We start from the raw sequence: 16138 nt of genomic DNA on the forward strand, positions 1-16138 counted from the left end.
AAACAGGCTGGTTTCAGTTTTATAACTTAGCAGACTTCACTGTAGAAAGAATTTGGTCAGACATTGGCTTTTTAAAAAATGGTAATTATTCAGTGTTCCTTATTTGATGGGATGAGCACACCCAAAATGACCCCACATGCAAGGCAGTTTTCTGTCACAGAGAAAATACACAAGCATCATTGACATTGCACACTGCATTGCTGTTCTCATGATTCATCAATGATACTTGGCCTTTGCAAATCAAGAATCCAGTCTCATTGGAAATGCTGAAAACACACATGCCTGCCATCTAATTTAGTTGTAAACACTGCAAATGCTCGTAATGCAGAACGTTAGAAGATGGGGCAGCAGCAAGCTTTTGCCAAATGCTTTTTGCCTGAAGGTTCATGTAAGCTGCAAGATGCTGGGTACTGATTTTCAGCTGTGTTCTGAAGTGGTGCACCTGGGATAAGTGAATAGACCAGTCACATTTATATTTTAATTAATTAATGAGTATGGGCTATAAGCCTCACTAAGGGAAAGTTACATCTCACTCAAGACATACTTAGTCCAAGAGAAGGAAAAAATCTCAATTGCTTCTGATGACCAGTACTGTGTATGTCAAGGAGAGAGTAGAGGAAGAAGGTGAAAGCAGTTTTCAAAATCTCAGCATCTCCTCACTATAGTTTTAGTGAAAGTGTGAGCTGATTCAACCTGTTCCAGAATGTTATGCCTATTTTCGCTTCTTCTTGCCAAAGCCCAGAAATGAAGCAGGGGTTGGCTTGTGTATGACAGAATCACTTCAGTTCCTTTTACTCCCCACCCTGAGGTCCCAAGCCAAGCCCTGAGCTGTTCCTACCTGGTAGAGCTCAGTGGCAGTGCACTGAGTGGTCAAGGTCTTCACAGGCTCAAGGTCATCTTCATCACTACTCAACTTCAGGTCGTCCTCAAGCATCCTACAAAAAAAACAGAGTGGTGTTCATATTAGAAAATGTCTTTTCTAAACCATCCTCAAATAGATCTTGCAATGAGGATAAAATATTGGAGCTACAATCTGACAGCTGCAATTCTGTCAAAGGTGCAGAGGGAACTGAAATTCTTTCAACTAATTAGATATTTGAGCTCTTATATTTATGTCATACTCTGTACACATCTTCCCTCTCTACCTTTCCCTAAATCAAGAGGAAAAAAAAAAAGACTATTTCAGCATCTCCAGAGATGACTGTAGTCTATGTATTTTTACTACTGAAGGCATAATAAATGTACTGATCAATCACTGCGGAGGTGGGATGTGGCATTGGATCTCCACAGGAAAAGATGCTTCAAGTCTCCAATGAAAGAATAGGGGTACGATAACAGCCCCTAGCTCCAGAGACTGTTGTCAAAGCCTGCCGGAGCTCTCTGAATGACAGAGGCAAAAGGCTCAGTGAACTTCCACTACCTTTCAGTGCCCTCTGCACTGTGGCAGCTCGGTGACCACAAAATAGCTGGGCGAGAGATGGCTAGTCATTAACCTTTTGATATATGACTGATCTCTTCCTGTAAAATTTGATCCAAGAGATGTAAACCTATGATGCGGATAAGAAATCTTTCTCTCCTAAGGCAAGGCGCCTGAAATATATGAGTGGTCTGAATTTTGGTGATGAATTAGCACCTTCAAAATTGTTTACTGAGTACACAGAGCCTTTTGTTTCTGCAGAGGTATTAATTCCAGTGCCACCCGCTCTAGCTCCCGATTTGAGCTACAGAGGAAAGACTGCTTATTATCTTAAACTTCCAGTTAAAGAATATTCAAAGAGCAATTGGTGTTAATATTTTTATTTAGTAAATACACCTATAGATCTTATCCCTAGACTTCAAGTGGGGGCAGTCCTAGCTTCTCTAGACTGATTACCATTTTCCAAGCATGTTTTGCTCTTTCTTGCTGGTCATAAAGGGCTTTATTCTCTCTCTCTCTCTCTCTCTCTCTCTCTCTCTCTCTCTCTCTCTCTGTCTGTCTCTCTCTCTCTCTCTGTCTCTCTCTCTCAATGTACAGGTAGGAAATATCTATGTGTTAATTTGCATCTCGGTGTTTAACAGGATAGTTGATAAATGATCCCTATCATTCAGAGTATCTATTTCTGTACCAGAAAAGATGCTAAGTATTTGACCCGCAGCATGCAATTTGGACCCTATGAAGGAGGTGCTATCATTAACTCCATTTTCTAGATGGAAATGCCGTGGCTTAGAGAGGTTAAGGAACTTGTTTATGATCATGCAGCTAGGAAATCTTGGAGGTAAACATGGAACCTATATCATCTCTAGCCAGAACTTGAGAGTATAATATTTTCCTAGAGCTGTATTAAATAAAATAAAAACAACAACAACAAAAAATAAGACAAAAGAAAACATATTGACATGGAATGTAGTTGGATTCAACTGTTGGTTAATCATAAACTCTCATAACTTGGATAAGACAATTACTGTCTCTTAGCCTCATCTATGTCTCTCATCTGTTAAATGGGATAATGATTAATTTACACTCTAGCATGTGAAATACTTTATGAAAACACAAAATTAACACAGGGTATCATTGTTAGTTTGGACATATATCTTCATAGTTAGAAATAATGTACATCATTAATACTATTAACAAGTTATGAGAAGCAAAGTCTGTGTTAGACTTTGTTCTTCTCATTTTAATTTGCTGAACAAACTGTAGGTAAGTCATAATGATTCAGGAAATGTCTCATTGAGTCTCAAGCTGGATCCAGAAATGGGCTCGTGGTCTTCAGGCTACAATCCTTCAGGTAGAACTAGCACATCCAAAGCCAGAGTGTGAATACCTGAATTCAGCAGTTATTTCATACTCCAATCACCTCTATGTAATTTTAAGATGGAAGTTAAAGGCCCTCCACTGTTCAGTTCTGGAAACAGGCTACATGGTGAATGACATTAAACACCCCTGGTACAACAAGCTTGGTATGGATTTGGTTAATAAAGGACAATTTGATTCATGTATTCAAGTCCCAGTAAACACAATACAGGGAAGTAACTAGGAAGGCAAACTACTATTAGTTATCTCTAGAGGTGTTAAGCATTCATTTCATTCCAATCTTTCCCTGACCTATTAAGCTTTATTATTGAATATACTTGTACTTGTTTGCATTCCCATCCATAGCTAATGCTGACCATTACACCAGGGAAAGTGTGAGATTATGAAAGATTTTGGATTTAATTATTATAGCAGTACCATTCACAACCATTACAGATAAGGTAGTCTCAGCAGAAAAATGGTAGTCTCTTTTTATGAGGTTATTATTCCATAGACAAATTCATTACACACTGGATATCCCAAAATGTGAAAAAAAAATCATGCTCATATTAATGTATGCCTGTGTGTGTAATCTTTAAAAACAACGACTGTTCTTCCACTTTTCAATTAGGTGAAAACTGAACAAAGTAGACATCCTGAGTGACTTCAGACATTTGTTAAGTATCTAATAGTTCACAACGTCTGTCTTTACATGAAAACTGTTTTTATTTCTACTATAACTTATAATTTCTATAGTATAAAAAAATAGTCCAGAAAACTGTGTCGACAAAACCAAATCCTTACCCTGAAGAGATGATCCTGTAAAAGCTCAAATAACAGATAAGATAGAATGAACAAAAAGAAGACTGTGTAGGTTTTGGAGAAGGAGTGGGGAGTTGTGTCCACGTCTTGTCTATTTCTAAATCTCTGGACCTCAAGCATAACCTCATGGCCTCAGAGGGCTCTTTGCACTGAAACATCTTAGGACACTATGATGTGACAGGCCCCATGTGAGTTGTAACCACAAAATGATTGAATCACTCTCCATAACCTTGCCACTTTACATACAGGAATGCTTAGGTGATTTTGAAGAGAAAAAACTAGAGGGCTTGAAATATTATTCAAGAAGGGTCTATGGAAATGCAGACTTTAGTTGAGGTAACATAGGTTTAAGAGCAAAGGCCTGAGAGTCAGACAGACCTGAGTTTAAACACAGGATTTTCTAACATGTATGCTCTCTTGAACTAGAGAATAAAACTCTTTAGATCTCAATTTTCTCACATGTTAAAATGGACAAAAATAATAGCTACTTTGGAGAATTTTTGGAGGAATTAGAAAAAGAAAGTATATACAAGTTGCCTAGGAGTAAATATAGGTAGCTATTGTTTTTAACTCAGTTATTGCTGTTGTTATTATTACCTGAAAAATGGTGCTGTAGATGTTGGAATAATTTTTTAAAAAGCTCTGGTGGTGACCCAAAGACTAGCAGAGATATCATCTAGCAAGCCTCACTGGAAGTCCTTGACCAGATGAGGAGAAATTCAGAGATCCCTAAGAAGTCTGGAAAGTTTCAGGGCTTGAATTTACTCTTCTAGAATGGTCTAAACCCATCATAGCTGTTTTGGGTTTCCTGAGATCCTCTCAGGGTACTTAAGATACCCTGGAGATTTGAAAGCCTGTTGCAAGAGGAAACACTCAGACAGTTCCAAGTGAAAGTTAAAAAAAAAAAAAAAGAGTGTTGTGATATCCCGCTCCTTATAAATGTGAAGTGACCTGTAGATTCAGAGAAATAGGCCAGGGATGGCTCCCGTTAGAAGCCGTGCTTCCCTTGAGTACCTTGTATTTGGGCCAGCCACTCTTAGGAGGTATTTCCAATATATACCTGGTTCTAACCTCTATGTATGAGGCTGGGCTTCGGAGGATGTTAGTTGGTTCAGAACCCTTGCTCAGAAGCCACCTTTAGAACCCTGAATGTGTAGGCTGCAAGTGTACACAGTGCCTTTTGGTGAATTACAAAATGGTGCCCTTCTGGGCAGATAACTCATCAAATGTATCACTTGGTACTGGCTGAATTCCAGCTCCCAGATATCTATGAAAATAGCTGTGATGTAGGTGACTGATACTCAGATGGACTCTGGCTCTTACAGTTGGAAGCGCCTGTAAGTCTTACCTATTTCACCTTGTCACTCAGTGGAGATAACGACAACATCCCAACGTATGGCCATAAGCTATTTCCTAATGCATAGCAGGCAACACCTTTCTATTGTTCAGTAGCTTTAATTGTTAGACTGTTCTGCCAGTTAGGAATGTCCTGTGCTTTCCTATAGTTTCCATCTGATAGCCTGAGCCTTGTTCTCTATAGTCCGCACTAGGAGACTGGCCTGGGAATGGTGTTAGAGATAGTCAGTGCTGCTATCTCCATCGTGCAGGGGATGAAGAAGCTGTTTCGCTGAGATTTTAGACACTAAACAAAAATTAGAAACCATAGCTTCTGTCTCAGCTCTTTGGGGGTCTTCAGAGGACTAGTTTAAATTACCATTGTCTTCATAAGAGCTGATCGCAATCAGATTAAGTGTTTTATGGCTCCAAATGAATAACAGCTGAGCTGGGCTGAGCATTTTAGAGTCTGTGGGATACCTCAAGACTTGTGCCTTCTCACCAGGCAGTGTCTAACTGTGGGCCCTCCTTCTAGAATAGTAACTCAGCCTTATTGACTTCTTAAAGGGCACTTCCTCTTCATATAGTAGGCTTGGAGGAATGAAACATGACTGCTTTAGAATTACTCAGGGAGTTATATATTTTCCTACCTAGTGCTTTGTATTCTCTGCAGCATTGAATCATTTGTTGGTAGTATGGCAGGCAATGAGGAAGAGGTGGTGATATTTTTCAAAGCATTCATTCTGTTTCCCTGAGGTAAAGGTGCTCAGGCTTTTTTTCTCAGGAGAAGCTGCATTTAATTTTCTCAAGGTTTTAACTTAAAAGTCTGATTCTATGACCACCCCACTGGGAATCCTGGAAAATTCCAGTTTCAGGGCTGTGATGGTAACAAACAGTTTGAAGATCTAGACTATATGCTATAGGGATAAATCTCCAAGAGCAATCAGGTGGGGCCCTCTAGCTCAGTGCCACGTAGTAGGCCCACAGCCTGTATCTAAACTAGGTCTTATACCCTCCTAGGGGCATGCAGACAGAGAAGTGTCTGCCGTAGCCGATGGATTCCTAGAAGTTTCAGAAAATGGGCATCTCATAAGGTTATTCTGGTTCCTCAGCATAAGACTTGGGAGTTCCCTTAGGAATTATCTAGTCCAGGGGCTGGCAGACTGAAGCCCTCAGTCTAAGCCTGCCCTCCCTTTGTTCTTGTACTGCCTGTGAATTAAAAATGATTTTTACATTTTTAAATGGCTGAAAAAATATCCAAAACAGAATAATTGTTCATGACCTAGGAAAATTAAATAGAATTCAAATTTCATTATCCACAAAGAAAGCTGTATTGTAACAGAGCCACACCATTCATTTATATAGTGGCTTCGCTTTTGTGCTGCAATGGCCAGGTTCAGTAGTTGTAACAGAATCTATGGTCCAAAAAGCCTGAAATATTTACTCTCTGAGTCTTTACATAAAAATAGTTTGCTGACCCCTGCTGCTTTAAGCCAATGGTTTTGAATTCTTCTAAACTCAAGAATCCTTCCCCTGGTAGATGAAACCTTATGAGGAATCCCAAATTAAAAAGAGATTAAAGCAGTACTGCTTTGGTCACAGCCAGGGTACGAGGGATTGGAAGTGCCCCAGGGATTAGAGGAACGTCGTGTCAAAACAACTCATCTAGTCAAGTAGTATTTTTTGGAGGTAATTGTGGCTCTATGGATATTGCATAAGATTTAGTTAGGGAACCTGAATTTAAGTTACTTAACCTCTCTGAACCTCAGTTTACTCCTCTGTGCAATGGGAATGAAATAATATCTATGTCAGAGATTCAGAAAATGCCAAATAGTCTGCTTAGCCAGAGTGTGGAGTACATAAAAGGCAATAGTAGGGAAAAAAAGGAGTAAATATCTTTGATCTAGAATGGATGTGGTATATATGGATTTATATCTGTACTGCATGCATATGCCAAAGATAATAGTGTGAGCCTTGATGTATATGACTATTGACTTGTATCAAATTGCCACCTCTTTGACCTTGGACTTCCTTAGAATTGATCACATAAATTCAACACCATACCAATTTTCTGCTCCACAGTCATTATTGTGAATTTGATTTTCATTTTCTTGGTATATTTCTCTGGGTTATGTAATTTTCTCCCAATGTGGGAAGTCAAGTTATCATGCAAATGACAAACTGCCTAATAGAATTCAGATGGCTTTCGAGAATGTTACACATGCCAAAATACTATTGTACCATTTTTTAGGAGTGTGTCTATGAAAACGTCGAAGAGCAAATTTTCTTAAAGAAAACCACAACCCAGTAGACCAACCTAGACCTGAAAACAAATGTTGGGATAATTCCAAAAAGGAAAAGAGAATGTTTTGTCTTAAAAAATATCTCAAGTATGGCCTTATAGTAGAAATTGCACACTTCAGTGGTACAGTACAAGCATCTTGAGTAAATTTCCTTTGAGTCATAGTAGGTAATAAAGAAAGACATCCAAGTAGAGTAATAGGGATTCATTCAACACCATTTACTGGGCTGATGATACTTGAAACAATAGTGCAGCCCTTAAGGGCACAGGTTTTGGAGCTGGGCTGTGATAAATTTGAACCCCAGCTTTAAAACTTACTAAATGTGGACTCCAGCAAGTTACTTATCATAGCTTCAGTTTTGTAATCTGTAAAATGGAGCCAATAATGGTACTTAGTTTAGAAGGTTGGTATGAAGATTAAATGAGACTATGTATGTGAAATGGTTGGTGAACACTCAATAATACTGTCGCTACCATTATTACTTGCAATGACTGTATCTGGCCCTGGGGAAGCAACTATGAGCATGATATAGCTCCTTTCCCTAATAAACTCGCTTAGCAAGAATGAAAACTTCATAAACAGACAATGACAATCCAATGTTGTAAGTTCAATGTTAGAGGCATGTAAGAAAAGACTCAAAGAAGAAATGTCTAAGTTTACTTGGGGAATCTGGTGACAGCTACCCAGAAGCAGTGGCCTTTGACCAATGCCTTGAAGGCAGGCTGAACTGCCAGAGGAGAAAGAAAGAAAAGAACAGCATCAGGAGAACAAACAGAGGTATCAAAAAACCTGAAGTTTCAGGAAGAGTGGGACTCTTGGTCTGGCTAGAATATACTACCTGTAGGCACTAGTGAAAGGTGATAAGTCTAAGGAGATAGGTTGGGGTGAGACTGGGCCATGTTTTTTACTAAAGAACAATAGAAGGGGGAACGATCAAAGTTTTAAGCAGGGTATAGACATGAAGAATCAGAAGCAGAGATCTCCGGGAGCAAAGAAAGAAGGAGGTGGCAAGGAAACTGGTTAGACCATCATTGTAGTATAGTCCAGGTAACAGAGGGTGGTTGCCAGGGCATAAGACAGTGAGGATGGGGAAGAGAAGGGACCATATTCTAGAGACATGTAGAAAGTAGAATCAACTGAATTAAGACATTGATGAGCCTGACATCCAAGGTTTTTTTAGCTACTCCAAGGGCACTGAATTTATATCACCAACCCCACCACAGTCCAAAGCATGCACACACTCCCTCACACTAGGCTGCCCTCTATATTGGCGAATGCCTTTTTATTCTCCCAAGGCTCTGAGACCTGTACTAGGACCTCTGCTACCTGACAGAAGTGTCTCTAGTGGTCAATCTTTTTCTCTGGAGAGAGACCTCATTGGCTTCATTCCTAAGTCATGAGGAAAGGCAGATTTCTTGCCATTCATTCCTTTCAGGGTTGTCCCCCTCAGACTTTTTTCAGCTTCTTAGAGCAACTATAGCTGATCAAAAAGAAGAAAGCCCTCTGGTTACCCCCAAGGTACCACCCAATCACAGAGTGTACTTCATTACTTATCTCTCCGTATCAGCTCTTCATTGTTAAAGGATTAAGTAAAGAACTCCTTTATTGAGCTGGTCCATTAATCTCTATCTAAGAAAACTCTTCAGAGAACAACTGAAATTTTAAGTTGCTTTTAAGTGCACTACAACTCATGCCTGCTGACAGCCATTGTGCCTTACAGTAAATTCAATGGGGGCATGGACACATTTTTAGCTGGATCTGAGGCACTGCAAATTCTCAGCTGCTGATAACACAGCGCTTTAGCTTGGAGTGCTTTAAACTGTTTCTCAAACCTGTTTCTAGAGAAGGTTGTGGAGAGGGCTGTTTATCTGAATTGACACAGCAGAGAGGATTTCTTTTATGCTGATGCATAAAGAATTCACATTTTATTTCAGATTGCTTAAGCCAAATAGTCAAAACTGACAATTTAGGCCCAACTAAAATGTTGACACCAATGTAATCCAGTTGCTTATGAAACTCCCACCTGATTTATGTGCTCGACCCTTTCTGTTACATCAAAATGATACCCCGCCTCACAAATATTGACAGTGTTTAACCCCTATAAAATCCTAGAGCTGGAAAGACTGTTTGGGGTACATGTAGCCCAGGACCCCTGCGAGCTTTCCATCAGGTGAGCACAGGTACCACTTGTCATACACACACACATACACACAAGACAAGGAGATGCTAAGGCCCGAGTGATTCAACTAGTAAAGATACAGAAATTTACTTTTAGATTCAGATAGTTTAGTACTTACATAATGGAAGAAGGGAAGATTTGCCAAAGCTCACCCTTTTTTGGTGTGTCCTGCACACCAAAAAAGGATGACACCAAAACAAAAGGGGCCCAATGACTGCAGAGCAAGTTGTGGGATATTCTCTTATTGAGGATCCCATTTTAGATTTCAGTTAAGGGGTTTTATAGCTGCAGGTATATTCTGCAGTGGGCAGGACAGGACACTCTATACTTCATCAGAACTTAGGAGGGGATGAAAAACTGTCTCATGACAGACTCCCAGAAGAGACACGGGGGCATGGAGGAGATGGCCTTGAAGTATATGTCAGGATCGTCTTGTCCTCTCCTGTTCTGGGAGGATCCCTAGATGTTCTGCCAAGTCTCAGATAAGCTGTGGTTCAAGCCCCAGCCTACATGACTTACTTGGATACGTGCAGAGTGTCCATGGTCTCATGACAGAGCTGTTCCCTTACCCTACCAGACATTCTAATCAGTTGATAACTACTCCTTACGGGACCTGCTTTTCAGATTCTGGTGCCACGCTGAACATACTCATTTACTACTATTTTATGTCAAATGTGCTGCCCAGATGCAAGTTCTCACAGAGGCTAGTCATCATAATAAGCAGAACAATGGTTAATGGACTTGTTTCTCTGCTAGGAGTCATGAATGTGAGCTAAGCTAACCATAGCGCAAGTCCAAGAACATACACACATGTACAAGAACTAGCCAATGTTCATGGTCCTCGGAGACCAGTAATTTTCTTCTTTGCAAAGCCAACTGACTTGTGTATGGCTCCTGAGCACAGTGAGGGGCTCAGTGTAGGAACTGAAATTGTTTAGCAGTCGGATATGCCCAGGTTCGAACCCTCACTAGCTGTGTCTTGGATCAAATCCCTTAAACTTTCAAGTACCTGGGTGAAAGGAGGCTAGCCTTATAGGATTGCTGTAATATTAAATGAGATAACCCACTTTGAGTCCTTAGCACATAAGAATCACCCAATCTTTATCATCTATTGGGATCACTGTATCAAGATAGTTCAGCCTGAGTTATCCTGAATACATGAGATATCATTTTATTTGGAATCAAGGAAAATTAGATGGAGAAATGTGTTCTCATGTCATTTTATTTGGAATCAAGGAGAATTAGATGGAGAAAGGAAAATAACTGTACCTTTGCCACAAAGAGCTTTTGCATGCCAGAAGTAGTATATTGATGTCGAGTACAAAAAGAGTTTATATTAACATTATTATTTCAACTTTTTTAAATCTGGAAAATTCAAATCTACATAAAATACAACTGAACTGCATATCATAAAATATTAATCTATCAGATTCCAGGACTGCATAAATAGTTTGATATTGAGAAATCTATTTGTATAATATATCACATCATCAACAAATAAAGTGATAAAAACCATACGATCATCTCAATAGATGCCCAAAATATTCTTGATAAAATTTCATACCTATTATTCCTGAACCAGAACTTTTAAAAACAAAGTAGAGAAGGATGCATCCTTTCTAGATAATGGCTATGTAATGGCAAACTGTCAATCCAAAGGTAAGTTTTAGTAGGTAGAAAGGTAAAATCAAGTTTTAAACATATATTTTAAAACAAAAATGGAATTACAGATGACTGTGTTCCAAGTGTTTCTAAATATCTGTATTAATGTTGATTCATTGGGTAGACAGAAGGAACACAAACAGACTAATATCATCCAATGACACCATTTGTTCTGATAATTACTCCAATCTAAACAGTTTTGAGGCATCGCATATGGCTTCCACAAGGAATTCTTTCCATGTAGGTAGACAAAATTTAGAAAGTGACATTGAAAATCTCAGCTTCTACTTCCGCCTTTCACAAATTATTAAGCCTTTAAAAACATATCACCATTTTATTGACATCCACGTCTGCCTACAAAGCTTTATAAATACAGAGATGCTGGCTAACATGATTGAAAATTTGATCCTATTGTTTTAACAAAATGAGAATTGTTTTAGAAGGGGCTCCACAATGTCTGGACATATATTTTCCCTAAGTAACAGTACGAGACATGCATTTCCCTCGGGAATTCAACATTTATGTTGATGTACTTGGCTGCAGAGCCAAACCTGCACTGGCTTTAATACATAGGAATTTTCTGAACATTTTGAGTAATGGGACTGAAATAATTTAACTGCTCCTTCTGTGCATGTTAAATGAGTTGTGTGATATATTTAGCTTTTGCAGAAAACTTGTTTACACTATAAATTATAGCACATGGCATAATCACATTGATGTGGAAAGCCAGCCATGTTAATCATTTTGGCCACCTCACTCCAAACTTCAGGTTATTGCAAGTGAATTCTTTGTGACTCATCAATATATTGGTGGTGTTTCTAAACTCCATGACCCTGCTGAGTACATGTAAAGCCATTGTCTTAGCACTGCCATTGAATCTGAAAGAAGAGCTCAATTTTTGAGACAGGAGGATTGTCAAGATAGGGGAGGGCCCATCTTGCTAAGTGAGGGGAATACAGGTCTAAATTGTTAAGTACTACATTTATCAATGGATTAGAAGGGATTGGCTTTTTAATTCTGAAACACAGAAAAAGACCCTGGTGTCTAATGATCAAAGGCTCTGGTAAATCCAACCTCCTAAGAGGTGACACTGTATAAAGAAAAGCACAAAAGACTTGGGAGTTGGATGGACTAAGGGTCCAGTCTGACTCTTGCATTTACTAGCTGTGCAAATCTAGGCAAGCTTATCGACCTCTCTGAGTCTCCATTTTTTTGTTGTTACTAAAACAAGGCTGCTGATACCTACATTTCATGGTTGTTGAGAAGAGTAACTAAAATAATATGTGAAAGGAGTATGACTGTGAGTGTTGAATAAATGATACTACTTCTATTATTGCTGAGATTAGGGCAAACTGAAGCCTGGTTCTTATGTCAACATCTTCAGAAGCAGCAATAAAATAATTACTGCAGAGGAAATTACCAGGTCTCTGGTTGAAGAAAGCAGTTTAAGCAATAACAGAGAGCCATCAGCGTAAGTATTAGATTTATCAGGGCATTCACATCATAAATTATATAAATGTGTAATCACTATGTTGTATATCTTAAACTAAGTATTGTATGTCAACTGTAAATGAAAAATAAAAATTATTTTAAAAAATAAAAATTAATTAAAAGAATGGGCAAAGAATCTAAATAGACATTTCTCCAAGGAATGGAGAAATATATGTCCAAGGAAGGTGTACAAGTGGCCAATAAACAGTTGAAAAGATGTTCAATATCATTAGCTATCAGGAAATAGACATAAAGTGGAAACAACCTAAATACCCATCAACTGGTGAATGGATAAGGAACACGTGGTCTATCTATACAATGGAATATTATTCTGCTATAAAAAGGACTGAAGTGATGACCCATGCTACAACATGGATGAACCTTGATGACATTATGCTAAGGGAAAGAAGCCAGACACAAAAGGCCACGTATTTACGTATTAAATGATTCCATTTATATGAAATATCTAAAATAGGCAAATCTATAGAGATCGAATGTAAATTACTAGTTACCAGGAGCTGGAGTGAGGGGGACTGGGAGTGACTGCTAATGGCATGGGGATTCTTGAGGTGATAGAAGTGTTCTGGAATTAGATAATATGTTTGCACAACTCTGTGACTACAAAAAACGTTGAATTGTATACTTTAGAGGGTGAATTTTATAGTATCTGAATCTCAATAAAGCTGATTTTAAAAAATCACACAGCTAGCCAAGTGGGGGAGGGAGGGCTGAGATGACAATCTGCACCTGCCTGATGCCAAAGTCCATGTCCCCAACCACTCCATTTACTTCTTTGCATGACAGAGATTGGCAGAAAGTCTCAGAGGCATTCCTACTCACATCTATGGAGAAAAACGCTGAGAGAAAAGAGCTATTTTTTCCCACGTAATCTCTTTCTCCTTCCATTTTCCCTATGTTAAAACTGCAATTGATACAGCCAGCAGAAACTTCACCAAGGGAAAAGCGCTCTGTCTTTTCCAGGAGAGACAAAGCATTACATTAAAGAGGCAGCTGTCTGGTTGGGGTGGGGACCAAACCAAGTACCCTTCAGCAAAGATGCTCTATCCCCTCCCTGACTTCAGAATTTTCAAACTTAAGGCTTATAAAGAAAGAAACCCGTCTACGCAGAGGCCCCCTCTCAACAGGACAAATCACCTGCCCTCATAACACCCACAGGCAGACATGTGTTTAATGTGGGTTGACAATATGAATGAGTTGACCTAAGCAGACATCAGGACAGCTGGAAGGAGGCATACATGTTAGCGGTTAAAGGAGAAGCTGGGATGAGGATGTAGGTTTCGTCCTAAATCGATTGTTTAATATGGCAATTCATTAGGCACAGGTAAGGTAGAACTGTGCAACTCCTTTTTCTTATTTTGAGGTCGGGAAAAGGAGTTAGTTGCTGGTCTTATGTGCGGACCACCTATGATCACAACAGTTTCTCCTCTGGTGAGTCCACGCCCGGCCTGGTGCTCCAGCAGCTAATTGATTTTCCAGACCCTGACTAGTGCGATTAGACAGCTGGGCTCCTATCAGGGCCCAGCGCCCATGTGCAGCTCCTATGGTCATGCAAATGTTAGATTGCAAATCCAATTTAAATCTGGGCTCCCTTGAGCTGAGAGATAATTTTCCTTTAATCTTCTTCCGGTTGTCTATCGCTAACCTTCACAGTCTTAGATATGACACTGTAAAACCTGTCCACACTGCTACTTTTCATATGGAAAGAATTCCCACACACATGTCCACCACCAGTAATGACCTGTTTCCAAGCATCTGCATTAAGGACTTAACACAGACCTTGAACTTGACACAGACCTTGCAGCTATCTCCCCCACCGCCCACCTTCCATTTCTAGACTTGGCCAAGGAAAACACACAGGGCTGCTTTAGGGAAGATGTCCTGTCCCTGGGCCTGCCACGCTAGCTGGGGGCTAGTTTCGACTGTGGAATATTTGCCTGCCCCCTTGGTTTTTGGACCACAATGTCATGGGGGCTTTCCCCTCTCATTCTTCTTGCCTTTTGTTATTTTTAATCACCCACCTATCGGGGCCAAATTGCCTTGTAACTGTCTGCAGAGCTTGCGTCTGACAGAGATAGCTGCTGTTGGTAATAAGAGCCTTCACTTCAGCCCATTTAACTTGCCTCAGTTTGACAGCTTCACAATAGCCACCTTCCCTCAAAAGAAAACTGTGATTTAGTGGAGAGAGAATGTGGGACAACAACCTGATCTGTCTCTTCGTCTCCGGTGGGATCTCTTGGCATCAAGTCCCACTGCAAAGTCAAAGAATGAACCACCACAGAGAAATGGGCAGGTCTGGAGCTGGGCTTGGTTAAAGGTGCCATCAACATCCACAACCCACAGCACAGAGCTGCTTGTCGAGAATGTGGGGGCTGCTTCCTACAAACATTCTGTCTCCACAGGACAAAGTAAATCTGTTTGTTTTTTTTATTACTTTATCAATTGCCCAAGTACTGGTTGAACGGGGCTTTCTTAACTTGGTAATTGCAGTAACAATGTTATCTGAAATTACTGCTTGCAGATAGATGCCTCCTGAGTCAGCTCCTTGCATCTATGTTATTCTGAGGGCAGAGAAAGGAGTTTGAAGGTGGTTTTCCTGTGGGAGAGATTTTGCACCCCCAAATTCCCATCGTCTGTAGCAGGACAGAACTGAACTACTGATCACTATTGCCTTTTAAGGGGCGTGTTTAGCAAAGGTCATTAGAATGGTTGCCATTCAAAAAAGGGCTTGTTACAGATTGAATTCTGTCCCCACCTCCATTCATATGTTGAAGTCCTAACCAGCAGTGCCTCAGAGTGTGACTTTATTTGGAAATAAGGTCTTTATAGAGATTATCAAGTCGAAGTGAGGTCATCACTTTGGCCCTAATCCAATATCACTGGTGTCCTTATGAAAAGGGGAGTTTGGACACAGAGACACATATAGAGGCAAGATGATGTGTAGAGACATGGGGAGACGACACCATCTGCAAACCAAGGAGGGGACTAGGACAGAACTTTCCATCACAGCCCTCAGAAGGAAGCAACCTTGCTGACCTTGAACTTCCAGCCTCCAGAACTAGGAGACAATTGTTTGTTGTTCTAAACCTCCCAGCTTGTGGGACTTGGTTATAGCTGCACCATCAAACCAAAATAGGTTTCCTGTTTCCAGTGCCCCCATGTACATGGATTAGGGGAATGCCTTCATATCCCTAATAGTTGCTTTTTCATATGCTTGCCTCATCATCTAATCACCTGGGAAAAGCAACATTTAGGTATATGACCAAAACATGTTTGCTAAGAGAAAACAGCAACTAACATAATGAGTATGTGTGTGTGTGGGGGGGGGAATAAGTGAAACTTGGGTCATCTGAACCTCTTGAGATGAAATAGCATCTCCAAAGCTAAAACTTAACAAAACCCCATGTCACCCATCATCCTATTTAGGAGATAACCTTATTTTTAAAATAGATTATTATTTTGCTTTGGTAAGCCTCATTGATTTCACTTCTATTCTTCTCAGTTCTAAAGGTGAATTTTGCTTCCAATGACTCTGACAATGCCATTAGAGGGCAG

General features: G+C 39.9%; 1 protein-coding gene across 1 annotated transcript in view; it reads right to left on the bottom strand.

The window, feature by feature from the left end:
* Positions 1 to 16138, bottom strand: part of AFF2 (AF4/FMR2 family member 2) — a 452816-nt gene that overhangs the window by 104858 nt on the left and 331820 nt on the right. The window contains exon 8 of the mRNA XM_025047899.1: positions 839 to 935. Coding sequence (XP_024903667.1) covers positions 839 to 935 — 97 coding nt within the window. The remainder of the gene's footprint in view (positions 1 to 838; positions 936 to 16138) is intronic.

This window comes from Pteropus alecto, unplaced genomic scaffold, assembly GCF_000325575.1.
Source record: "Pteropus alecto unplaced genomic scaffold, ASM32557v1 scaffold275, whole genome shotgun sequence".
Lineage (NCBI taxonomy): Eukaryota > Metazoa > Chordata > Mammalia > Chiroptera > Pteropodidae > Pteropus > Pteropus alecto.